Source organism: Dreissena polymorpha, chromosome 3 (assembly GCF_020536995.1).
Source record: "Dreissena polymorpha isolate Duluth1 chromosome 3, UMN_Dpol_1.0, whole genome shotgun sequence".
NCBI classification, from domain to species: Eukaryota; Metazoa; Mollusca; class Bivalvia; order Myida; family Dreissenidae; genus Dreissena; species Dreissena polymorpha.
Genome location: NC_068357.1, coordinates 50,137,722 through 50,165,183, shown reverse-complemented (window position 1 = coordinate 50,165,183; position 27,462 = coordinate 50,137,722). Strand labels below are relative to the sequence as shown.

General features: G+C 38.7%; 2 protein-coding genes across 6 annotated transcripts; both read left to right on the top strand.

The window, feature by feature from the left end:
- Positions 1–730: 730 nt before the first annotated feature.
- LOC127874094 (uncharacterized) lies at positions 731–27,416 on the top strand. 3 transcript variants are annotated; one of them, XM_052418222.1, is made up of 10 exons: positions 743–855; positions 990–1,129; positions 10,520–10,697; positions 10,961–11,034; positions 11,357–11,512; positions 12,094–12,737; positions 15,853–16,166; positions 20,988–21,158; positions 24,954–25,158; positions 26,031–27,416. In XM_052418222.1, exons 3-10 carry the CDS (start codon positions 10,541–10,543, stop codon positions 26,794–26,796), a joined length of 2,487 nt encoding a protein of 828 aa, XP_052274182.1. In that variant the 5' UTR covers positions 743–855; positions 990–1,129; positions 10,520–10,540; the 3' UTR covers positions 26,797–27,416. The 3 variants fall into 3 exon arrangements, with proteins under 3 accessions (XP_052274183.1, XP_052274182.1, XP_052274185.1); XM_052418223.1 differs by lacking the exon at positions 990–1,129 and having other exon boundaries at positions 731–855; XM_052418225.1 differs by lacking the exons at positions 743–855; positions 990–1,129 and adding an exon at positions 2,378–2,481.
- LOC127874093 (ice nucleation protein-like) lies at positions 2,501–6,522 on the top strand. 3 transcript variants are annotated; one of them, XM_052418221.1, is made up of 2 exons: positions 2,501–3,494; positions 3,735–6,522. In XM_052418221.1, the coding sequence occupies exons 1-2, from the start codon at positions 3,257–3,259 to the stop codon at positions 6,437–6,439; spliced, it is 2,943 nt and encodes a 980-aa protein (XP_052274181.1). In that variant the 5' UTR covers positions 2,501–3,256; the 3' UTR covers positions 6,440–6,522. The 3 variants fall into 3 exon arrangements, with proteins under 3 accessions (XP_052274181.1, XP_052274180.1, XP_052274179.1); XM_052418220.1 differs by having other exon boundaries at positions 3,711–6,522; XM_052418219.1 differs by having other exon boundaries at positions 2,502–3,494; positions 3,687–6,522.
- Positions 27,417–27,462: the final 46 nt, after the last annotated feature.

Sequence of the window (27,462 nt, the reverse complement as noted above, 5' to 3'; positions counted from 1 at the left end):
ATCGAGTAGCTGATCCATGGTCTTGTCATCTTAAAGGGGCCTTTTCACAGATTTGTGCATGTTTTAAAGTTTGTCATTAAATGCTTTATATTGATAATTGTAAACAATGGAAATAAAAAGCTCCAGTGAAAGATCGAAAATAACATTAAAAAAAGAAAAAAAAGTAACCCACAACTTTGTTCGATCCACTGACCCCTGGAGTCCTGGAGTAAAATTATAAACCATTAAGACCACTGGGCCATCTGCGCTCACACAATGTGGATAGCATTTTATGCTTTATATAAGCAATCTTCGTAGTTTCACAAAATATAACGACAACAACAAAACTCTCCAAATTATTCAATCGTTTCGCGTTGCAACGCTTTATAACTTTCAGGGTTTTTAATCGTCAAAAGATGCATATAATGGATATTTTAGAGCATGGTTAATGTTCAGTATTACTGTTTCCTCACAAATATCATAACTAAAACGAAAATTTGCGAATCTGAAACAACTTTTTGTATTTTTTTTTCAATTTACTAAAACGTAAAAAGGCCCCTTTAAGAAGACTTTTTACGATATTTTTCTGTACTTTAAACACATTTATCACCATTCATATCCTGATAATGTTGTTCCATATATTTTCAACAAGAATAATGCTAAATTGTGCGACTATGCGTTGCATTGTTTCAAATAAACTGTTTAGCACCGATTGAAGTCCGATTGAAGTCGTAAATTAACGAAGCGTTCTGATTGGGCGGAAATTTCAACGATTGGATGGACTTAGTCAGCGTTGGTAAACCCAATCGGAAAACCCATTTTCGATTTTGAGAGTGTAAAGAAACATAGTAGTGAGGAACGCGATTATAGTTTAATGTAAGTATACAACAAACGAATGACACATTTTTTTTCTAAAACATTTTTCGTCCCATACATTATTTAGATTCCTGTTTATCAAATATTGACTTTCAAACAACGTGTATTTAATCTTAAACTTAATGTTTTTGTAGGAATATGAAACCGAAAGTAGAGTCATCTTACGGACGAAAAACAATAACAAAAGAATTACGCATACTGTAAATGTTTATTACATGAAAACTGACAGATAATCTGATACTCGCAACAAGCATATCGTCGCTCACTGCATACGGTAAGTTTAAATATTTTATTGAAATGCACATGCGCATCTGGTTTAAAAGCAGAGTTTCAGAATGTTGATGGACTTGTGAAAGGTAAGTGTGTTTGCCAGAAGTGCAATATATGTTATTTACGGTAAATGTTTCTAACATGTTCACAAGACTTTCGAAGACTTCGTCTTAATCATATTCCACCTCGTAATTACATAATTCATAAGAACAAAATAATTATTATAAAGATATGTTTAACGTCGTGTGAAATGTACGACAAATTAACTATACGCCGTTTCCGAAACAGAGATCCGTATTTAGCAAGTGTTAAATTAATTATAATGTCTTTTCGACCGTTAGGAGGGGTCCAATAATAAAAACACGTTAAATTATAAATATAGGATGGTGCTAATAATGCAAAATAAGCCTCCTACACATACGTTTCAGGTGGCATTAATATGTTAATATTACGAATGCTTGTCTTTTTGAAATCTGACGAAAAGTTCAATTCGTTATTGATAATAAATATTCTTTTAAATATTTTGCATGAGACAAACATGTTCATAAGAGAAAGAACATGGTATAGTTTACCTACCAAGAACACATTAAGTTACAGAAATGAAACGCCGTGGAATGTCATGCTTACCTGTATCGTAATGAAATCATAGAAGGCGATGCTTTTCTGTATTCTTATGTTTCAATGTAGTTATATGTATCGTATTTTAGTCGAAGAAGGCGTTTACATATGAGGTCGATACACATCTTATAGATTACGTCTTGTAATTTGGACTAAATAGATTACGTCTAATAATTTGGACTGAATAGATTACGTCTAGTTATTTGGACTAAATATATTAAGTCTTATTATTTGGACTAAATAGATGAAGTCTAATTATTTGGACTTAATAGATAACGTCAATTTTTTTTGACTATACGTAAAATTATTTTGACTAAATTGATTACTCCCTTAATTGACGTTTCGGCATAATGCCTTTATCAAAACAATGAATTTTATTGTTTACGTCAATTAAAGGAGTATAATCAGAGAGTTATAATTATTTAATATCCCTTAGGAGAATTCAACTGAGCTTATATTGATAACGTCTAATTATTTTGACTAAATATATTACGTTTAATTATTTGGACTAAGTAGATTACGTCTAATTATATGGACTAAATAGATAACGTCTAATTATTTTGACTAACATTGGCTTATGTATAATGTTCTTCCTTTAGTGTAATTTATTCAGAAAATATAATCTCCGAATCAGGTTTAATACGGGGTTTCCCGAAAAGTGAACAATACTATTGTAATAGGCATTTTCCCGAAAGTTTCGGTTTCGATCTGGATCTGGCCAAATAAATCGACAAACTGGTTGGTAATGGTTGCGTTAATTTTTGTTTCTTTATGATATATCAGTATATTATTGCTACGATAGAATCACTCGTTAGTGGGAAAGATGATTTAGTTGTAATATGTGTCGATATGTTTTTGAAAAATGTCGTCTGTATGGGGAGCATACTTCTAGATAACCGGTAGTTCGAAATTCATTTCGTGACCCTTAAAACTGTAAATAAATGACCATATGAGCCGCGTTCTGAGAAAACTGGGCTTAATGCATGTGCATAAAGTGTCATCACAGATTAGCCTGTGCAGTGCATATGGTCATTTATTTAGATAGGCCAATCTGGGATGACACTTTACGCACATGCATTAAGCCCAGTTTTCTCAGAACGCGACTCATATATGTTTAATATTGATTGCTTATATCCTCGTATAGCCTAAACAATCAAAAGATGTAACTATGACTATATGTCATGGGCATTCATAGATAGGACGCCCAAAAGAAGTTTTTCCAAATTAATTTGACGCCTTACTATGTAAATATTTAGTTCAAATATAAATTTGTATGACAAGTGCCGAAGGGGTATTAAGAAATGACTAATCCTCTTATCATACTTCTTTTGTATACGTTTCGAAGTTGCCCCTATATAAAAATGCAAAAAAATTCAAAACCGAAACGTTAAAAAGGAAGAGGATCAATTATTATGACGTCACCGAAAATGACGTCACTGACGTCAATGGCATTGTTGTCGTTAGAAACACGTTCAGCACTAACAGCGATCGCAAGCGTAAAATATCAGCCATAATGAATAAAGAAAACTTGTTCAAGCTAGACCCTATTGGGAAGTATTTCGTTAGCCAGTGGGGCAACAAGGCTTATTTGAACAATGTTTTATTGCCGAAGATTAGAAGGGCAATTCAGAATAAACACGCAGAGCAAAGAAAGGTGTATAAAAATGTGAATGAACGGGCAAAGCCTTTTTTATTTGAGGACGAACTGACAACCGGATTTCGCAGCTTACGACCACAAAGAAGGAATAAAGGTATATATTTATGATTTAATAATAATATATTTCCTAATCATGTTTATCACCGATTTTGTATATATCTGATAAGCTTTGACAATGGAATGGTATCATCATTATAAAATTTAATTTCATAATAAAAAGAATGGTAAAAATTTCAATTAAAAAATAAAATGATAAGATTAGTATTATATATTTTATTATCATCAGACACCGCTGGTGAAAACAGCCCAGACACCGCTGGTGAAAACAGCCCAGACACCGCTGGTGAAAACAGCCCCGACACCTCTGATGACAACAGCACAGAAACCGCGGGTGAAAACGGCCCAGACACCGCTGGTGTCAACAGCCCACAAACCGCTGGTGCCAACAGCCCACAAACCGCTGGTGTCAACAGCCCACAAACCGCTGGTGCCAACAGCCCACAAACCGCTGATGCAAACAGCCTACAAACCGCTGGTGTCAACAGCCCACAAACCGCTGGTGCCAACAGCCCACAAAACGCTGGTGCCAACAGCCCACAAACCGCTGGTGTCAACAGCCCACAAACCGCTGGTGACAACAGCCCACAAACAGCTGGTGCCAACAGCCCTCAAACCGATGGTGAAAACAGCCCACAAACCGCTGGTGAAAACAGCCCCGATACCCCTGATGACAACAGCACAGAAACCGCTGGTGAAAACGGCCCATATACCGCTGGTGAAAACAGCCCAGACAACGCTGGTGTCAACAGCCTACACACCGCTGGTGCCAACAGCCCAAGCGCCGCTGGTGAAAACTGCCCACACATCGCTGGTGAAAACAGCCAAGACAACGTTGGTGAAAACAGCCTTCAAACCGCTGGTGTAAACCGCCCAGACACCGTTGGTGACAATGGCTCAGACAAGGCCAATGAAAAGAGCCCTCAAACCGATGGTGAAAACAACACAATCACCGTTGGTGAAAACAGCCCAGATACCGCTGGTGTCAACAGCCCTCAAACCGCTGGTGTCAACAGCCCTAAGACCGCTGGTGAAAACAGCCTAGACACCGCTTGTGTCAGAAGCCCACATATCGCTGGTGAAAACAGCATAGACAACGCTGGTGTCAGCAGCCCACACACCGCTGGTGTCAGCAGCCCACACACCGCTGGTGAAAACAGCTCAGACACCGCTGGTGAAAACAGCCCAGACACCGCTGGTGTCAACAGCCCTCAAACCGCTGGTGAGAACAGCCCAGACACCGCTGGTGTCAACAGCCCACACACCGCTGGTGAGAACAGCCCAGACACCGCTGGTGAAAACAGCCCAGACACCGCTGGTGAAAACAGCCCAGACAACGCCGATGAAAACAGATCAGGCACCGCTGGTGAAAACAGCCCAGACAACGCTGGTGTCGGCAGCCCAGACACCGCTGGTGAAAACACCCCAGACACCGCTGGTGAAAACAGCCCACACACATCTGGTGTCAACAGTCCACACATCGCTGGTGAAAACAGCATAGACACCGCTGGTGTCAGCAGCCCACACACCGCTGATGAAAACAGCATAGACACCGATGATGAAAACAGCGCAGACACCGCTGATGAAAACAGCCAACCCACCGCTTGTTTCAACAGCCCACACACATCTGGTGTCAACAATTCACACATCGCCGGTGAAAACTGCCCAGACACCGCTGGTGTCAACTACCCAGACACCGCTGGTGAAAAAAGGCTAGGCAACGCTGGTGTCATCAGCCCACACACCGCTGGTGTCAACAGCCCACAAACCGCTGATTCCAACAGCCCACACACCGCTGGTGAAAAAGGCACAGACACCGCCGATGAACACAGCCCATACACCGCTGGTGAAAACAGCCTGGACACCGTTGATGAAAACAGCCCTGACAACGCAAATGAAAACAGACCAGAAACCTCCGATGAAAACTGCTTAGACAACGCTGGTGAACACAGCCCTTACACCGCTGGTGAAAACAGCCCAGACACCGCTGGTGAAAACAGCCCTTACACCGCTGGTGAAAACAGCCCTTACACCGCTGGTGAAAACAGCCCTTACACCGCTGGTGAAAACAGCCCTGACACCGCTGATGACAACAGCCCTTACACCGCTGGTGAAAACAGCCCTTACACCGTTGGTGAAAACAGCCCAGACACCGCTGGTGAAAACAGCCCTTACACCGCTGGTGAAAACAGCCCTTACACCGCTGGTGAAAACAGCCATTTTACCGCTGGTGAAAACAGCCCTTACACCGCTGGTGAAAACAGCCCAGACAACGTCGATGAAAACAGCCCACACACCGATGGTGAGAACAGCCCAGACATCGCTGGTGAAAACAGCCATTACACCGCTGGTGAAAACAGCCCAGACAACGCCGATGAAAACAGCCCAGACACCGCTGGTGAAAACAGCCCAGACACCGCTGGTGAGAACAGCCCAGACACCGCTGGTGAGAACAGCCCTTACACCGCTGGTGAAAACAGCCCAGACAACGCAGATGAAAACAGCCCAGACATCGCTCATGACAACACTCTTAGCACCATGGATGACAACGGCCTTATCACTGCTGAATACGATAGCCACGCCACAGCTGATTTCAATGGTCTCAAGGACGCCTATGACAATGTTCTTGTGACTGCTAATGGCAATAACACTCTAACTGTTTGCAGCGCAGTCTCCGTGAAAGAGAATATCAACATCGCTGCTAACAGCTCTTTTACCTTTACTGACAACTGCTTAGTCACCGCTGATCACAGACGCCTACGCGGCGCTGATAACAAGAAATGGATTATTGAAGACAACACACCATGCAACCACAACGAGGAATACATCACCACCCGTGATGTCAATGGTCATTCATGCACCTGTGACGCCAAGTACCGTGATGCCAAGGGCAAAAATGCTATTAAAACATGCAGACGACTACTGAATAGAATCCTTTCTATGTTTCGGCGGCTTAGTTGCTGTAGAAAGTGTCAGGATTAATTAATGTTAATCAAGATTTATATTTGTATTCATTTTCTGATGCAGCGTTGTTGATCTAATGATAATAAACGTGTTCAATACTACGTATACTGTCATTATTTTTGTCATTTCAGCGCCTCAAGATATTAATTAGGAAACGAAACGTGCAAATGAATGTTAATTTACGAACATGTGTGAGCGAAAATGGGAACAATACCTATCACGAAAAAAATATCGACATGATGTTTTCCCCACATTTTAACTACATTGTAGTTAATTACTAGAACGATAGTCCCGATGGTACAATTATGTAAATTATTAATTATACCCCATTACCATTGGTAATGGGGTCTATATAGGAGTCACTTTGTCGGTCGGTCTGTCTGTCGGTCGGTCTGTTTGTCCCGAAAATTTCATCCGATCTTCACCAAACTTGACCAGAAGTTGTATATAGATGATGACTAGGTCAAGTTTTAATATGGGTCATGCCGGGTCAAAAACTAGGTAACGGGGGTCACTTAGTGCGTTTTAAATTGAAAGTTTGTCCGGACCATAACTATGTCATTTATCGTTAGATTGTAAAATGACTTGGTGCATTTGTTCATCATCATGAGGCGGTGTGTAATGCGAAAGAAGTACGTCGATATTTCCAAGGTCATGGTCACACTTGGAGTTAAAAGGTAACTGGTCAAAAACCCCATAAATGAGCTTGTCCGGGCAATAACTTTGTCATTTATTGTGAGACTTTAAAATCATTTGGGACATTTGTTCACCATCATTGGACGGTGTGGCATGCGAAAGAATTACGTCGATATCTCCAAGGTCAAGGTCACACTTTGAGTTTAAAGGTCAAACATGGCCATAAATGAGCTTGCCCGGGCCATGCCTATGTCGTTCATTGTGAGATTTTAAAATCATTTGGCACATTTGTTCACCATCATTGGACGGTGTGTCATGCGAAAGAATTACGTCGATATCTCCAAGATCAAGATCACACTTTGAGTCCAAAGGTTAAAAATGGTCATAAATGATCTTGTCCGGGCCATATCTATGTCATTCATCGTGAAATTTAAAAATTACTCGATACATTTGTTCACAATCATTGGACGGCGTGTCATGCGATTACCATTGGTAATGGGGGCTATATAGGAGTCAATTTGTCAGTCGGTCTGTCGGTCTGTCCCGAAAGTATGTCTGGACCATAACTATGTCATTTATCGTTAGATTTTAAAATGACTTGATACATTTGTTCACCATCATGGGACGGTGTGTCATGCGAAAGAAGCACGTCGATATCTCCAGGTCAAGGTCACACTTGGAGTTCAAAGGTCAAAATGCTCATAAATTAGCTTGTCCGGGCCACAACTGTGTCATTTATTGTGAAACTTATAATCATTTGGCACATTTGTTCACCATCATTGGACGATGTGTCATGCGAAAGAATTACGTCGATATCTCCAAGGTCAAGGTCACACTTTGAGTTCAAATGTAAAAAATGGCCATACATGAGCTTGTCCGGGCCATAAGTTTGTCGTTCATTGTAGGATTTTAAAATCATTTGGCACATTTGTTCACCATCATTGGACGGTGTGTCATGCGAAAGAATAACGTCGATATCTTCAAGGTCAAGGTCACACTTTGAGTTCAAAGGTTAAAAATGGCCATAAATGATCTTGTCCATGCCATATCTATGTAATTCATTGTGAAATTTTAAAATTACTCGGTACATTTGTTCAAAATCATTGGACGGCGTGTCATGCGATTACCATTGGTAATGGGGGCTATATAGGAGTCAATTTTTCGGTCGGTCTGTCGGTCTGTCCCGAAAGTATGTCCGGACCATTACTATGTCATTTATCGTTAGATTTTAAAATGACTTGATACATTTGTTCACCGTCATGGGACGGTGTGTCATGCGAAAGAAGCACGTCGATATCTCCAGGTCAAGGTCACACTAAGAGTTCAAAGGCCAAAATGCCCATAAATGAGCTTGTCCGGGCCACAATGTGTCATTTATTGTGAAACTTATAATCATTTGGCACATTTGTTCACCATCATTGGACTGTGTGTCATGCGGAATAATTACCTCGATATCTCCAAGGTCAAGGTCACACTTGGAGTTTAAAGGTCAAAAATGGCCATAAATGAGCTTGTCCGGGCCATAACTATATTGTTCATTGTGAGATTTTAAAATCATTTGGCACATTTGTTCACCATCATTGGACGGTGTGTCATACGAAAAAATTACGTCGATATCTCCAAAGTCAAAGTCACACTTTGAGTTAAAAGATCAAAAATGCCATAAATTAGCTTGTCCGGGCCATAACTATGTCGTTCATTGTGAGGTTATAAAATCATTTGGCACATTTGTTCACCATCATTTGACGGTGTGTCATGCGAAAGAATTACGTTCATATCTCCAAGGTCAAGGTCACACTTTGAGTTCAAAGGTCAAGTTTGGCCATTAATGAGCTTGTCCGGGCCATAACTATGTCGTTCATTGTGAGATTTTAAAATCATTTGGTACATTTGTTCACCATCATTGGACGGTGTGTCATGCGAAAGAATTACGTCGACATCTGCAACGTCAAGGTCACACTTTGAGTTCATTGGTCAAAAATGGCCATAAATTATCTTGTCCGGGCTATAACTATATTATTCATTGTGAGATTTTAAAATTACTCGGTACATTTGTTCTCAATCATTTGACGGTGTGTCATGCGAAAGAATTACGTCGAGTTCTCCAAGGTCAAGGTCACACTTGGAGTTGAAAAGTCAAAAATGGCCATAAATGAGCTTTTCCGGGCCATAACTATGCCATTCATTGTGAGATTTTCAAATGACTATGTACATTTATTTTGTTCACAGTCATTGGACGGCGTGTCATGCGAAAAAATTCAAGAGTTCAAAGGTCAAAATGGCCATAAATGATAATGGCCTAATAATTCTTAAAAATCGCCATAAATTAGCTTCTCTTGTTTTGTGAAGAAAGCATGCAAAATATTCAGTGTCAATGCAGCATGCGGGGGTATACGTCACGTCTGTGACAAAGCTTTAGTTTCAAAATAATTTTGGAAAATCTCGTCTTATCCCCCACCCGGTGCAGTCGCATTAAATAATAACGGTTGCTTCGGTATATGATTTTGAAATGATTTTAAATAGGTTTGCTTTATTTGTAACCGCAGATGTATTGGTTCCGGAGTAAGTTTTCATTTGAAATGAAAAGGTTATTATAAATGTAACATATATTTCGTTTATGTTCCTAACTTTTCCCTTCTTTTGATCAACAAGACAACAAAATCGCTAGCTCTGTTTACGCAATCGAGACAAACTATCGAGATTTTCTAACGCAATAGATATCGTTTTCATGACCGCTCAATACAATATATATTTTATTTAGTCCAAAAGTTGGTCGCCAAGACGCTTCGCATGTGCGGTAAATAAGCAATGCTATGTGCAAGTAAAATTTTTACTCTTTACCACTTAGATAAATATTTTTACGCATGTGCAGTTCCTTAGAAAGTTAAATTTAACTAAAGACCTTTCTTACTAGATTCAAGGTTTTAAGGCTTCATTTCCAATCTAAGATACTGATGAGCAGCAAACAGCATAAAACCTGAACAGACTGCGAGTTACTCGCAGGCTGTTCTGATTAAATGCTGTTTGCACATAGCCATTTTAACTTTGTTTCTGAGTGGGAAAGGGCTAATTACTGAGGTGTTGATAAAATTATTTCAAATTGAAAATGTGTGTGGGGGAGGATTAATAGGGACAGAGGCATCTATGAATGTAAGAAGGGAGGCGGTGATTAAGGGATCGCGGTAGAAAAGAATCAAGGACGGGTGCGAGGTAGGGTATGCGTGCGCGAATATATTTTATAGCATGTGCATGTGAAGATTGGGGGATTGGGGGTTGGGGGATGATAAGGAGCAAGAAAAGGAGGGAGGAATGGAAGAGAGAGAGAAAGAAAACCGAGGGATATAGCGAGGATAGTTTATTCTAAGAATAGGAAACACAAATTTATTTTGATTGAGTGGATCTTTAAAACAATACACACGAAATGTAGTTGTGAAGTGCAGAACTCTCCTTAAACGCATTCAGAATACTCTGTGCCGCTTTGCCATGTCCGGTATACACGTGTCAAGGCTGCCTAGCAACGTGTCTGACAAGCAGATCCAGGTCTACTTCGGCAACCCTCGGAATGGCGGTGGTCGCGTGACTAAGGTGTTACATCCGCTCCCCCGGAGCAGCGCTGTTGTACTGTTCGAAGATGAAGCCGGTATGTCTAAGGTGTTTGACGAGAGGGTGTATGCCCACAATGAAATTGTGAAAAAAAATGCAAAATTAATAATCAAGTTGTAGTAACAAACTTAGTATAATGTAATTAATTTAGTACTTAATACATACTATTGAAAAAATTATGTGTAAACCCAATATCAAAAACGGTAATTAAAAGTTAAGTAACAATTGGGGGTAAAGTTGATATATATTACTAAGATGTCAATGAAATTCGACCTATCAAGAGTACCAAATTCCTTCCAGTGGTGTCCCAGCTGTTGGGTAGCCAACACAGAATGATGAACCAAGAACTCGAGGTCACCAGGCTTCCAAAATCGGTGAGAGCTTTTACGTCACTTTTAAAGGAACTTTTTTTAGATATTTTCGTATTAAAGGGCTCAATTCAACGATCACTGTAATTATAGAAACATGCAATTTACTGTCTTCACCGGCATATTTCAAACGAAACATATTCGCGTTGCAATCGGTAAGTAAATACCTCTTTAAAAAGAAAGAAAACAACAAAAATACAACACCGTTTAAGTCGATTTTATGTCCCTTTAAACCGTATTAGTCGATGGTATGTCCCTTTACCCCATATGAATCGACAATATGTCCGTTTAAACTGGTTACTCAATGATTTTCACGTGATGTCCGTAGGTGTTCAGTCGAGTCCAAGCGGATGTAGATCCCCACGTGTCCGCGTTCATGAGACAAAACGGTCAACTCATCGACGAATTGCAATTTATTGGGGACGTCAGTGTAGAGCCGTCTGGCGGCGGTCAGACGTACGTCATCACCGGAACTTGGCACCAGGTTGGCTCAGAGTCAGGATGATTATGATGTTGTTGTTTATTGTTCTAAATTAGACAATGTATTCAGTAAATAAGAAACATTAATTTTAAAGAATTTGTTGTGGTCTATAAGCCTGTTGAATTTATGAACATGATTAATTATCGCGGAAATAGTTTTTGAAATAGAAAACTGAGAGGTGTGGTATATTTTACTGTGTGCTTTTATATATCCTACATAAGGTATTTTATGGGGAATCTATACTTTGAGTTATTGCAGGGATTCATTGATTACATTTAATCTAATTCATGTATTTTTATGTCCCCCACCACTATAGTGGGGTACATATTGTTTTTGCCCTGTCTGTTGGTCTGTCTGTTGGTCTGTTTGCGACAACTTTAACATTTTGCAATAACTTTTGCTATATTGAAGATAGCAACTTCATATTTGGCATGCATGTGTATCTCATGGAGCTGCACATTTTGAGTGGTAAAAGGTCAATGTCAAGGTCATCCTTCAAAGTCAAAGGTAAAAAAAACTAAAATGAAGCGGCGCAGAAGGGGACATAGTGTTTCTGACAAACACATTTCTTGTTTCACTTGCAGCTCGAATGGGCACTTCATTACTTAAACACCGCCGTTGACGCAATGGGGTTTACAGAGCCGATGGTGTGTGGAACAAATATACCCTCGTCTGAGCCTAGAGCTGAACAGATAACGTCGGAGGGGCCATCTGCGTCTTCGAAAAGCTTTGAAATAGCTCGTCCAAACTTTCCGATTTTGAAACGTCCAGCAGACACGGAGCGACCGGAAGTGGTCGATCAGGCGACCGGGCATCCGCCAGAGTCACACGTGAAACGTCATAAAAACAAGAACAAAAACTACCCGCCAAAGAATGTCACCGGATCAGAGGAACGCGTTTCAAGCGGAACCGGAAGTCGAAGAATAATCGACTCCACCTTGCGAAGTAATTTAAACGACGATTCGCAGGCGAACGACGATTTTGTGATACGGCAGAATGATCTGAACGCTTTTGGGTCCTCGGGTCCTTTTGGCTCCATAGGAGACGACGAGACGTTGGGGCAGAGGTTGGCCAGGGAGCTCTCAGGGGTCGAGGGATTGAAGCAGCTTCAGGACGCTTTCCTGGCAGGGCTAGGTCTCCCGTTTGACAGTGACTCGAGCAGCGACAACGACTCGGACACTTCCGGTCGACACGTGTCGTTTCATCCGGACACAATGTTCGATCAGAGGTATTTCGTTGGATTGCGACAATATTTTTTTATTGTTCTTTTTAAGGGAAAAATGTAAACTGTTTTTCGATAAATTCTGTCCCCACTTGACATTTTATAAAGAAACGTTTACTGAGTTTCGCTAAAAAAAATCAGTCTTAAGTATAGGGAGTAGAACTATGGTTAGTCTATTGTTCGTTTAAACAGAATTTTTAACTTTCAATTCATTCCGCAAGTCATGTTGGGTTGTAGACACACCTTCATCAAACGACCACTCCATAATCACCCCCGGAAACCCGATATACTGTGAGAAGTTGGATGTGCTAGGAGAAGTTGCCGATAGATTTCGATGAATTTCGGTAGGGTAAGTAAATCCAGTAATATAATTGTTTAAAGGCATTTTTGAATTGAAATATATGTTGGTGTTTGCAAAGGAGGTATTACCATGTACGTTCGAAAAATCCTGGTTATTAATATTCAGGATTTATTGAAATATGGCTATTTAAAGTAGACGATGCAGGGATTTGTCCCATATGAAGCACTTTATTTACAAAATTCTTTAAAGGTATGCCAATGAAAAGTTTTTTTGCACCGACAATTATATTAACCAATGTCCCCGAGTAACATATCCGCCAGGGTTTCTTAAAAAAATCGTATTGGTGGAAAAATTCAACTTTACATTCAACATGTTGATGAAAAAATGATATGACATGGTGCTGTACAAAGATGTCGAGATATGACATGAGTGCAGTTCATTTATAAACTTGAAAACTCACTATTACAGCTGATTTATGCCCACTCTGATGCATTGTAGATCATTTTCATTGAACTTTGAGGTTTTATAATTATATCCGTTCTGAAGTTAAGTTAATTTCCAGCTTATTTATATCTTTTATTTATTGTTTGAAAATCGTTGTCAATGTAAAGCAATTGATTCATACAGGTAAAAATATACGTCCGGTAGGAAAATCTAAACATTTATAATAATATTTTCTGCCTATAGTTCCAATTGTGGGTAGACTTTCGTGTATTGGGACAGTAAAAGCAAGTGAAGGAAAACATGTTGACCTGAAACAAAAATAATGAGATATAGGTTATGATTTAACAGTGTATAGTTAGCAAATAGGAGAGTACGGAATACCGTTAGGGCCATCGTGGTTACACATTAAAATCCAGAGGGCGACAATTCGACAATGCGATATTATGATGACGACAGTGCGACAATACGATAACGACAATGCGATAGTACGATGACGACAGTGCGACAATACGATGGCGACATTACGACAACGCGATAGTACAATGGCGACAATGCGATTGTACGATGTTATAATTTGCTGAAATCTGGCTGAATATATTCCTTCAGGCTTGGGGCTACATCAGATGAAAAATGCGTGTTATGTATGCAAATACACATAAAGAGGAGGCGCGGACTGGGTTTTGAAAATAAATGTTAACATTTTGCATATATCATTACCAAAAAGAACGAAAAGAAACAAACATTTACACGCGTGCATTGTCGGAGATGTTTGCAAAGCTGTCAACTTGAAGTCATGTATAATAGATCCAAATTTAGTTCACATTTATGAAAGTCTACCCATAATTGGAACTATAGGCAGAAAATATTATTATAAATGTTTAGATTTTCCTACCGGACGTATATTTTTGATTGTATGAATCAATTGCTTTACATTTACAATGATTTTTAAACAATAAAAAAAAGATACAAATAAGCTGGAAATAACTTAGCTTTAGAACGGATATAAGTATAAAACCTCAAAGTTCAATGAAAATGATCTACAATGCATCAGAGTGGGCATAAATCAGCTGTAATATTGAGCTTTTAAGTTTATAAATGAACTGCACTCATGTCATATCTCGACATCTTTGTACAGCACCATGTCATATCATTTTTTCATCAACATGTTGAATGTAAAGTCGAATTTTTCCACCAATACGATTTTTTTAAGAAACCCTGGCGGATATGTTACTCGGGGACACTGGTTAATATAATTGTCGGTGCAAAAACCTTTTCACTGGTATACCTTTAAAGAAATTTGTAAATAAAGTGCTAAATATGGGACAAATCCCTGCATCGTCGACTTTAAATAGACATATTTCAATAAATCCTGAACATTAATAACCAGGATTTTTCTAACATACATGGTTATACCTCCTTTGCATACACCAAAATATATTTTAATTAAAAAATGCCTTTAAACAATTATAGAAATGGATAAACTTACCCTACCGAAATTCATCGAAATCTATCGGCAACTTCGCCTAGCACATCCAACTTCTCACAGCATATCGGGTTTCCGGGGGTGATAATAGAATAGACTATTATTTCAATTCAATTAAATAACAGATGGTCGTGGCAGTAATTAAAACAAAACACGTTCACACGTCCGTGGTTTGTGTATGCTCATTAAATAGGAGCGCTGGGGACGCGCTTAGGGCTCTCAAATAATACAGCCACAGTCGAGAAAAACCCTTACATAGGAATAAATGTTTAAGCATAAGCGTTAAGAGTCGTCCAAATCCGCACAGGCGAATCTGCAACGACACTTTCCGCCTGGATTTTTGCTGAGAAGAGACTTCCTTCAAACGAAAAATAACATACAAGCGGGAAGTGTTGGAACTGAGTCACATGTGCGAACTGCACTGGCTTATCTGGGACGACACTTTGCGCACATGCATTAAGTCCCATTTATCCATGAAGTAGAAACACACGCAATCACATGGGTGTTCAGAGGTTCTTGAAACAATTGTTAATCGAATTTGACCTAATTTGACATTAGGCTATCCGCCGATGAGATTACGTATAGTACAAAACCATATTTGCAAGTGGTCGATTGTGTATACATTTAAGAATATAAATACCATTTACACGAAATAGTGTTAGCAAAACAGAATATGTAACAAACAATTCCGAAATAATTAACCGCATATAAAAATTGTTAATATTCTAGTAGAATTTGATTATCTTATGATGTTATTTTAATTAGATATCAACGGTACAACACAATTTTATGTAATATACTCTTCTATTATTCTGTTGCGCTCCTCTGGCAAGCAAAAGACCAGGTACCCGGTTACTACCAACACTCTTTTCTTTGTATGAAATCTTTTTAAGACCTCTTCCGAGGGACATTCCGGAAATGACGCGCGGAATCGACGTCTGCAACTTAGGCGCCGCGAACGAGGCGACCCTCTCGTACTCGTTCAAGATGACGGACACGTTGAGCGTCTTGGTCGCCAAGGATGACATAACCACGCAGACGACGAACGCCATTGTGAATCCGACCACGCGGAACCTGTCGTGCATGACAGGAGTGTCGCGCGCCATTATGACATCCGGCGGGCAGGACCTGCAGATGGAGTGCCGACGACAAGTAGACAAGCACGGCGAACTGGATGTGACGCAGGTGGTTCACACGGCCGCCGGTGGTAAGTCGTTAAAGTGATATTATGGGCATTTTTCACTGTTGAATTGAGCTGAAAAGAATTAAAAGGTCAAAAGAATTAGTTAAAATGTGGTAACTGATCAATTATCTACAACTCATCTTGCTACCAGTTGTTTATAATATATATTAGTTTCGATATTTTACATGACTCACCCAGTCCTCTAAGCCGAAATGATCCGTAAAAAACTTGTGTCTTTGTGTCGTATGAACGAATCTGCATGAAAACTACATTTAGACTCACATCGTACATCAAATCATTTCTGTCGTCAGTTGTCAAAACGAAAGTACGGTTGATATTCAAATGGATTATTTTTGTCTTTCCGGGATATTGTTGTAGTATGTTGATGCTGCATTAACAAATATAAGTGTATATGAAGTGAAAACACCAAAAAACAACAACGGTTGCGATAAACACTTATACACTGTTAGATGCCCATAATATCACTTTAACCGGACTTTGCACTATATACCTTATGGTATCCGAGGGCTTTCCGAATACGGCGTAATTGTGCTAATATTCCCGTCTGTCTTAATAGGTAAAACGAATATGTATCGTATTGTCTTCAGAAAGTATAAACGATTTACACTCGTGAGACAAGTAATGTAAAACAATTTAAACGAAGGTGTGGGACATTGACACAGACAAAACAATGAGGATAACGGAACATGTTCATAGAGCAATCCTCCGTTTGTTTTTATATGAGTCGTATTCTGAGAAAATTGGGCTTAATGCATGTGCGTAAAGTGTCGTCCCAGATTAGCCTGTGCAGTCCGCACAGGCTAATCAGGGACGACACTTTCCGCTTATGGTATTTTTAGTTTCAAGGAAGTCCCTCCTTACCGAAAATCCAGTTTAGGCGGAAAGTGTCGTCCCTGATTAGCCTGTGCGGACTGCACAGGCTAATCTGGGACGACACTTTACGCACATGCATTATGCCCAATTTTGTCAGAACACGACACATATGGTCAAGTTATAGTTCGAGAAATGGTTTGAGTTATGTATGAAGCATTTATTCATTAATTCGTTTATTAAAACATTCATTTATTCTCCATTCATCCTTTCATTAATTCAACCATTCATACTGCATGTGCGTAAAGCAATCCGCGCAGGCTTATCAGGGACAACACTATCCTCTTTTTGGAATTTTGATTTTTGATTTTTTTTGAAAGTGTCATTCCTGATTAGCCTGTACTGACTTCACAGACTACCGTAATCTGGGACGACACTTAACGCACTGGCATCGTTTTTCACATCGAGGATCAATCTGTGAAAAGAGACTTCTTGGAAAGGGAAATCTAGTAAAATAATTAAAGTTATGCCCCAGAACAGTCTGTACGGAACGCAGGAGCTGTTTGGGACGACACTTTACTAGCTTGTGCATGACACCCCGTATTCCCACGAGATGTAAATATGAGCTTTGTTCTGGGATAATCGGGCTCCATGCATGTGGTTAGTGTCGTGACAAATTTGTTTTTGCTGTCCACACAGGCTAATCAGGGACTCCACTTTCCGTCTACACAGGATATTCGTTTTAGAAGAAACTTTCTTTTAACGTAAAGAATACCATATAAGCGGTAAATGTTGTCCCTCGTTAAGCTGTGCCGACTGAACAGCCAAATCTGGGACAATACTTAATGCACATGCATTAAGCCCAGTTTTCCCAGAACGAGGTACGTATAAGTAAGGAAAAGTATTCAAACAAGACGAACGCCGGAAATTTCCTATTCCATGTGTTGTATGAGAGGGACTTGTTTACAGTTTTGCAAAATTGTAATGAAATGAATGTATGGATGAATACATGAATGAATAATAAAACGAATGAATAAGCTTGCTTGATACATAACTAAAAAAATCCAAAATGATAACTTGACCATGAAAAAAAACATTTGTTCTATGAAAACGTTCCGTTATCGTCATTGTATTGTCTGAGACTGTTTCAATGTTTCTTTACCAAATTGCATGTGCTGCGGTTTCACTCGTTTACATTAATTATCTTCTTTGTGCTGAGTTATAAATTCATAGATTCAGAATAAAATGTTTTAATCATATTCGAGCAAACGTTATAACCCTCTCGGTTAAGAAATTTACGAATAAAAGTTTTGTTTATGTATAATCATCAAAATAGGTAGAATCATAAAGGTGTTCCATTATAACTTGGAAACAACGTTTATTACTAAAAACGTGTAAGTACGCTTCTACGCGTGTAGATTGTTGCGTCTAAATGAGTAAGTGGCAGAAATTAAACAAGAAATATCTTTAAAAAAGATATACGGCGTAAATAGTTTAATGAATGAGATCAAGGATAGCGAATGTCTTTTTCTGTGCAGTTCTTAGCTGTATCACACGCAGTACGGGATGTTACGGGGAGTTTTCGCGGCTTATTTTACATTATAACATATTGCTGGTCATAAACCTATAGATACAAAACACAGGTGGTTAGCGTGTGGCTATGATATTAATTAGTGAAAACATCATTTTGAATGATAAATAATCATATTATAACGAAAAATTAACTTTTCTGAAAAAAAAAATTTCACTATCAAATATATATATAACAAGGTATGCAACTCAAAATCACCCCAAAACGGGGTGCATCGCTTTGAACAGCCATATCTTCATCAATTGTGCAGCGATTTTCACGATCTCGGTCTTATTCAACGCAGAAATGAATTTCCTTTCTGGAAATGTATATGTCTTGCAATATTTTTACAAATGCTGGGTCAACTTTTAAGAAATAACACGATACACAACACGCATGACCCAGTTGACAGTGATCATGTATTCTTTATGAATGAAATCTCCAGTTGTAAAGACACACCTCCGCATTGGACCAATGAAATCACTCGTATGTTTAAAATGTCAGTTAGTTGAAATGTATGTAAACAAAGGTTTCAAACGGCGCTGGACAGTTAGTCTTGATGCAGAATGTAACGACAAGAACGGTAATAATGTTTTTTCATACGTTTTATTGAATTTTGGTATCGAACTACATGAACTTTGTAGGGAAGTTGCCCTTTACTCCGTGAAGATTTCAGTCTTAAAGACAGCATGATCACTGTCAACTGGGTCATGCGTGTTGTGTATCGTGTTATTTCTTAAAAGTTGACCCAGCATTTGTTAAAATATTGCAAGACATATACATTTCCAGAAAGGAAATTCATTTCTGCGTTGAATAAGACCGAGATCGTGAAAATCGCTGCAAAATTTATGAAGATATGGCTGTTCAAAGCGATGCACCCCGTTTTGGGCTGATTTTGAGTTGCATACCTTGTTATATATATATTTGATAGTGAAATATTTTTTTTTTCAGAAAAGTTAATTTTTCGTTATAATATGATTATTTATCATTCAAAATGATGTTTTCACTAATTAATATCATAGCCACACGCTAACCACCTGTGATACAAAACAGAAAACCAAAAGAAGAATGGAAGTGAAATTTAAACATATGAGTCAACCGGCCACACGAGAAGTATCCGTATTTATAGGCGCGTTCTTCGAACAAACCTGTTTTAGTGGTTTGTCGGGCATTGCTATTTGATTCGATTATTAACAGTATCAATTATCATCGTGCTAATGCTTAAAGTAATATTATGGGCATTTTGCACTGTTGAATTGAGCTGAAAAGAATTAACAGGTCAAAATAGTCAGTTAAAATGTGGTTACTGATTAATTATCTGCAACTCACCTTGCTACCAGTTGTTTATAAAAATATATTTTATATTCGATATTCTTACGTGACCCACCCAGTCCTGTAAGCTGAAATGATCCGTAAAACAATTTCGTGTCTTTGTGTCGTATGAACAAATCTGCACTAAAACTAAATTTAGGTTCAACTCGTAAACGCATGATCAGTTGTCAAACGAAAGTACGGTTGATATTCAAATGCATTATTTTTCTCTTTCTGGTATATTGTTTTAGTATGATGATGCTGCATTAATTAATATAAGTGTATATGAAGTAGAAACATCAAAAATAATCAACGGTTGCGATAGACACCTATAAACTGTTACATGCTCATAATATCACTTTAGTACATTAGGCAATATGGACGAATAATTATTGTTAAATTTATCAACAATAATATTTATCATTGTATTGTTGAAAACACATTAAGAATCTATTATTTACATACCATAATTATATTGCTGAATATCTTCATTTAACATATTTCTGGTCTTAAGAAAATTCCAGGTCACCTAGTTCACGGATAGCGTCTTTATTATATAACGATTATTTTACTGGCCGCCAACTCCGGTGATGACCTGTATATAAACTCTGAATGTCCGCGAATTGACCCGATATACCTCGCGGGTTGAAATGCAATGCTTTAAAGTGAGGCCTCGCTTTCATTGCTCTTTATACTTTTACATGTTAACATGTTGACAGGAATAAGGAAGTAAGTACTAAATATAAGAACATAGCCTTTTAAGTATAAACGCTCTTGCGCTGGTAATACTCTGAAAATAAAAGGTGTACGCACAAACTGTATTGATATCGAGAATTGAGTGTAAAACTGTTCTATCTATTAAGCCTTTTCATTCGAGATAAAATTGTTTCATACAGTAAAACAGTGTTACAAAGACGCGGATATGTTTCCAATGTTCTGGTGGTATACTCAAATCAGCCAATGGAATAAATGAAGTGTATTCATTCGTACCTAGCCGCGGGAAATTTTATTGGAATTTTATTGGACACTTACAAAGGTCAGGCTAAGGTGAAAAGCTGGCTTATGCAGCTTACGCCGAAAAAAGGAATATCTTTGAACAAGTCCCTTATATAGTACGGTGTGTGCATTTTCAGGTAAGTTGAACCCGAACGTGGCGTTTGTCGTTCACGCATTTGGACCAAGTTGGCGCGAAACTGAGAGCGAGAGGTCTACGCATCTTCTTGTCTGTACCTATCTGAACTGCCTCATTTACGCGGACAAAACGCTCTGGGCGAAGTCTCTGTCAACACCGCTTATCAGCGCTGGTAATTCATAATACGCTTTTTATGTGTGATTGAACGATCTATTGATGAATGTGCGAGTATTCGGCTTATTCATAGTAAATTGGCAAGCTTAATTTTCCCAATAGTGATAACAATTTGAATGTTTAATATTTTTAGTTAATATTGTGTACTTTTATATGTATGCCCCCATTCGAAGAAGATGGGGTATATTGTTTTGCACATATCGGTCGGTCCGTCGGTCCGTCGGTCTGTCCGTCCATAAAATGGTTTCCGGATGATAACTCAAGAACGCTTAGGCCTGGTATCAGGAAAGTTCATAGGGACATTTGTCATGACCGGCAGATGACCCATATTGACTTTCAGGTCACTTGGTCAAAGTTCAAGGTCACAGTGACTCGAAACAGTAAAATGGTTTCTGGATGATAACTCAATAACGCTCAAGTCTGTGATGAAAGTTAAAAGGGACATTGGTCATGACTGACAGATGACCCCTATTGATTTTCAGTACTCTAGGTCAAGGTCACAGTGACTCGAAACAGTAAAATGGTTTCCGGATGATAACTCACAAATGCTTAGGGTTAGTATCAGGAAATTAATGGGGACATTGGTCATGACCGACGGATGACCCCTATTCATTTTTACTACTCTAGGTCACAGTTCAAGGTCACAGTGACCTGAAGCAGTTAAATGGTTTCCGGATGATAAATCAAGAACGCTTAGGCCTGCTATCAAGAAAGTTCATAGGTACATTGGTCAAGACCGGCAGATGACCCTTATTGACTTTCAGGTCACTTGGTCAAAGTTCAAGGTCAAATTTACTCGAAACAGTAAAATGGTTTCCGGATGATAACTCAAGAACACTTAAGTCTGTGTTAAAGTTCATAGGGACATTGGTCATGACTGACAGATAACCCCTATTAATTTTCAGTGCTCTTTGTCAAAGGTCAAGGTCACAGTGACTTGAAACAGTATAATGGTTTCCGGATAATAACTCACGACTGCTTTAGGTTAGGATCAGGAAAGTTCATGGGGACATTGGTCATGACCAACAGATGACCCCTATTGATTTTCAGGACTCTAGGTCAAATTTCAAGGTCACAGTGACCTGAAGCAGTAAATGGTTTCCGGATGATAACTCAAGAATGCTTAGGCATAGGATCATAAAGTTTCATAGGTGTATTGGTCATGTCTGTCAGACGATCCCTATTAATTTTTTCTATGTGTTGTTCATAATATGCAATTATATGTGTGAGAAGATGTTGTATTTAAGTTTTTATGTGAACACCAGTAATATTTTGCTTCATTGCTAGAAAAGTAACATTTAGTTTACCTGTAGTGTGCTTGTTGTTACAGAAAACTGTTACGTAGAACACAGAGTACGTCTGTCGCAAGGTCAGACTGCTCTCCTAAAGGGATGGCAAACGATATCACACTTAAAAAAAATAGGAACTCTATTTCTGCAGTATTCCTTATTAAACACGAGTCACTTAATTACTGAGCTGGATATAAATGTTCCTTTATATCCCCACACATCACGCTGAAGTAAAACTTTCCAAGAGTTCAACATTTCCTGCGTTTTCTATGTCAAACAGTCAAACATGAATGACTTGCATTTTGTTCTGCTTTTAAAAAGAAATTCTTTGCCATTCCTTCATCCTCAGCATGAATTACGCATCGTTCATTCATTTGATATGTTTTACTTTTCTAGCCTTGTCTTCAGTCAGTGCTGTCATTTCAGTCAGAAAAACAGAGAAAAATTGTTGAAGAAGTTTTAAAGATTGAATTAGTATTAATTAACATATTTGTAATTAAAGAAAACAGTCAACTTAAAAATTATATTATTTATGAATGTGCGTACTTTTTATGTCCCCCAGTCTATACTGGTAACATATTGTGTTTTCCCTGTCTGTTGGTTTGTTGGTTTGTTTGTTTGTTTGCGTCAAACTTTAACTTTTGCAATAACTTTTGCAATATTGAAGATAGCAACTTCATATTTGGCTTGCATGTGTATCTCATAGAGCTGTACATTTTGAGTGGTGAGAGGTCAAGGTCGTCTTTCAAGGTCAAAGGTCAAATACTTGGGTCAAAATCGCTCATTTAATATACACTTTTGCAATATTGAAGATAGCAACTTGATATTTGGCATGCATGTGTATCTCATGGAGCTGCACATTTTAAGTGATGAAAGGTCAAGGTCATCCTTTAAGGTAAAAGGTCAAAGGGGAATAGGTCATGACGAGCAGATGACCTCTATTGATTTTTTAGTACTCTAGGTCAAAGGTAAAGGTCACAGTGACTTGAACCAGTAAAATTGTTTCCGGATGATAACTTACCAATGCCTAGGGTTAGGATCAGGAAAGTTCATGGGTACATTGGTCATGACCGACAGATGACCACTATTGATTTTCAGGACTCTTGGTCAAAGTTCAAGGTCACAGTGATCTGAAGCAGTAAAATACTCTAACTTATTAACACAATGGCTGCCACTACAACTGACAGCCCATTTGGGTGGCATGCGTGTTTTACAAACAGCCCTTGTTAAAAAAACATTGCATATTTCATTAGAGATGCTATTTGATCATTTAATAATTTAGAAATTGATCGTTCAAAGAAAATATAATAATTAAGCCTCTCTCTCAGATAACTAGGCTTAATGAATGTTCGTAAAGTGTCCTCCCAGTTTATCCTTTGCAGTACGCACAGCTAATCGGGGTTGAAACTTTCCGCTTTTATGGAATTGTTCGTTTAAATTAAGTCTCTTCTGAAATAGAACAAAGCCTAGACTATTTACACGAATGCATCGAGTCCCCTTTCCGAAAACGCGTCTTTTGTTTACCTTGTAAAGGGTTAACAACTCTATCAGCAATAACACAACTGATATTGAAAAAACTGAGGTTTCTCCCCTTGTGAACCGAGAATTGTTCGTATAGCAAAACATTATTGAGCGGACAGCCATTAACTCAATTAGCATTAAATATAACATATGAATGACTTATTATTGTATAAATGTAACAGTGAACAAATGTTTATTATATATGTTACTCATAAAACACACATTTAGTACGAGAATGAAAGGTTATAAATTTAGCAAGCGAAAATATTACCGGGTATCTGACCATTATGATTTGTTATGTCCCCCACCACTATAGTGGGGCCACTATAGTGGGGGACATATTGTTTTTGCCCTGTCTATTGGTTTGTTGGTTTGTTTGTTGGTTGGTTTGTTTGGGCAAACTTAAACATTTACCATAACTTTTGCAATATTGAAGATAGCAACTTCATATGTGGCATGCATGTATATCTCATGGAGCTGCACATTTTGAGTGGTGAAAGGTCAAGGTCATCCTTCAAGGTCAAAGGTAAAAAAAATCAAAGCGGCGCAGAAGGGGACATAGTGTTTCCGACAAACACATTTCTTGTTATGTTCTTGTTTTTTTAATTACATTGCATTACAAGAGAATATACAGCTTATTCAATTGCGAACTTCTCAATCCGTAAACTATGCGCAATAACCGCAAAGCAGTTCACGTATATACATGTATCATTATAATACACCAGCTCTCTGTGTGCAGTTTGCTAAAAACTTTAACGGCCAGATAATTTAACAGTCTTTGAGCTTCAGAAAATTAATGTTCACAGCAATGTTCTCATCATACTTATGCAAATTATTCGATCATACACGTTCATTTACAATTAACGCATGTGTTAATGAGTTAAGAATAAGGTATCATAAGTAGCTAAGATGTTACCTCAACTGGCCGTGTACGTTTGGAGCAACCAGGCAAAGATGTATGATTGTATGTGTTTGCAAATTAGGTCCTTACGGATTCCCAGTGGACGTCTGCGTGTCCGCGTTCTACGACGCGCTGCTTTTGTACGTCGACAACGTGGGCACAAGCGCTCGCCTGGCGACGATCAATCTGATCTGCTACGACGCCGACACCGCGGGCGCCGCCATCATGATAGTGCAGTCCTTGCGTGACTGCGATACAACCCAGGCGGCAGCAGCCGCTATGGATCGGTGAGCCTTATAATGTTTTAGCATACTTATTTTAGCTCAATCATAGCGAAAGCCTCAAGCTGACTAAAAGGCTCTGGAGTCCGTCCCCTGGGTAGAACCTGTACTTGATGTTTTTTGGGAGTTTTAATGAACTTTCCAACGGAAGATATCGACCCCGTGACCTCCCTTACGCTAGGCGGACATCATATCCTCGACGCCATGGCGTCATATTAGCCTATTTGAGCCTTTATAGGGGTTTAGAGTGATGTTGAAGCTCACCTGTACACAGCGTCATCAGTGTGAACTTCTCGGATCGCCTTTTTTTCGCCGTGCATCGTATGTAAAAAATCTTCATTAAACTATATACCTATTTAATTTGCTGTGTAGCTTAAAGTTCTTGAAATGCTTTTGAATAAAAAAGAACCTAGCTATGTGAAAACGGGGGCTTGATGCAAGTGCGTAAAGTGTTGTTCCAGATAAGCCGGTTCTGTCCGCACAGGACAATCAGGGACGACACTTTTCCCTTATACTGGATTTTCGTTAAGAAGGGCATCCTTATTGAACGAAACAGTCCATACAAGTAGAAAGAATGAGAACCTAGGTTCTAATGAAAAACCTAGTTTCTTTGGATTATGCGTCGAACCGCTTGCCATAAAAGAGCACATTTAATGAGTATACTGTATATATGTTTTTTGGAGCATGGCATTTTTAAAATGCAATTTTGCCAATCTTTGAACGTTTCCCTTAAACACGTGAAAATAAATCCACCTTAAAACCTTTTAAACTGCCCTTATCCGTTTACAATGCTGTCATTGTATTGCGTTAGTATATAAAGCATATGTTTTTATATTGTCTGTGCTTCAAATTTCATATCAAAATTGATACATTTTCAGTTATACCATCCGAAAGCTTAATTTTGATGTTGCTGCTGAACTCCTCGAGACCACCATGCCCATAACTGATGACCATAATGATGAATTTATGGATTACGATGATGATGAAATCGACGTCAATAATACATTAAAGGCAATGAAACAAAGAGAACAAGTCAAAGCGAATATCACGGACGATGGCAAAGAAGTCAATGCTTCAGGGATAATAAGAGCGGTCAAAGTTGATACTAAATTCCAGAACTTGGATGGTGGCAGCGATGCAAATGTCCCTCGCGTCGATGATCAACGTAAATGTAAGGCAACGGATGACGACAGAGAGAAGGTAAATCGTGTTGTTGACGAATCAGAAGACAGCGACGATGACAATGAACATACTTGTGTAATTGATAAGGATTTAGAGAAAGTTGAATACTGTTCAAACAAAGTCGGCGCGGAGGGGAAAGAACAAGAAACCGAAGGTTTGCCTGAAGAAATTGAAGAAGGCATGCAAGAAATGAATATTGACGATGACAAGGATAATGACGATGGCAAGGATAATGACAAAGATATTGACGATCAAAAGGACCAAGCGGTAGTTGTCACAAGTAAAGCAGAAGAAATAGCTGAAGGCGAGGATGTCAAACTTGAAGCGGTAGTTGTTACAATTAAAGCAGAAGAAATAGCTGAAGACGAGGCTGTCAAACATGAAAAGAAAGATACGCCAATTGCCAGTGGAATCGTTGATTACGCCACGCATACCCCATGCGACGAAGAAGAAATAATCTAGCCTAAAATAGAAATAATCAAGAACGCGAGACCCCTTCAGTCGACAATTAAGATGTCGATCAGGAAAAGCTATTTTAATATTAACTGGTAATATTGTTTGCTGTCTTGTTGGAGATCGTTGCGTTTGGTTTTAACATTTACAATTTTTAGTTCATATAATGTTGTTGTTGTTTTTTGTTGTTATTTTATATATGTTTAAATCCAAACAAATGTAAAACACACATTTTTATGAGCTTCCAAATGGTTGGCGGTGTTGCGTTGAAATAGATCGGTATCATGTCAATGGTATTTGTGAAACCTTCGTGTACATGTCGACGTGGTAATCCCCAGTGAATGGGCACATTGACTGACTTGTAATTAAGAGACGTGACATCGCTTGGAATCTCTGTCTAGGAATACTGGCATCTACCTTTGTGTGATTTAGGGTATTTCATAAGTCAACAATATGTCATTTTCACCTAGGAATTCTGGTCTTCTTGCTACATGTATATGCGTTGTTCAATTATCATTTATTGTCAGTTTGATAATTTCTTTTTAGTTCGCATAATTTGTGTAAGTATGGAAAACGACAGGTAGTTATGTTACAGCTAGCTTAATCAAATAAATTGAACTCAATTCGAATTATGCTTTCGTTCATTATACAGGAATGTTTGCATACATATAATTA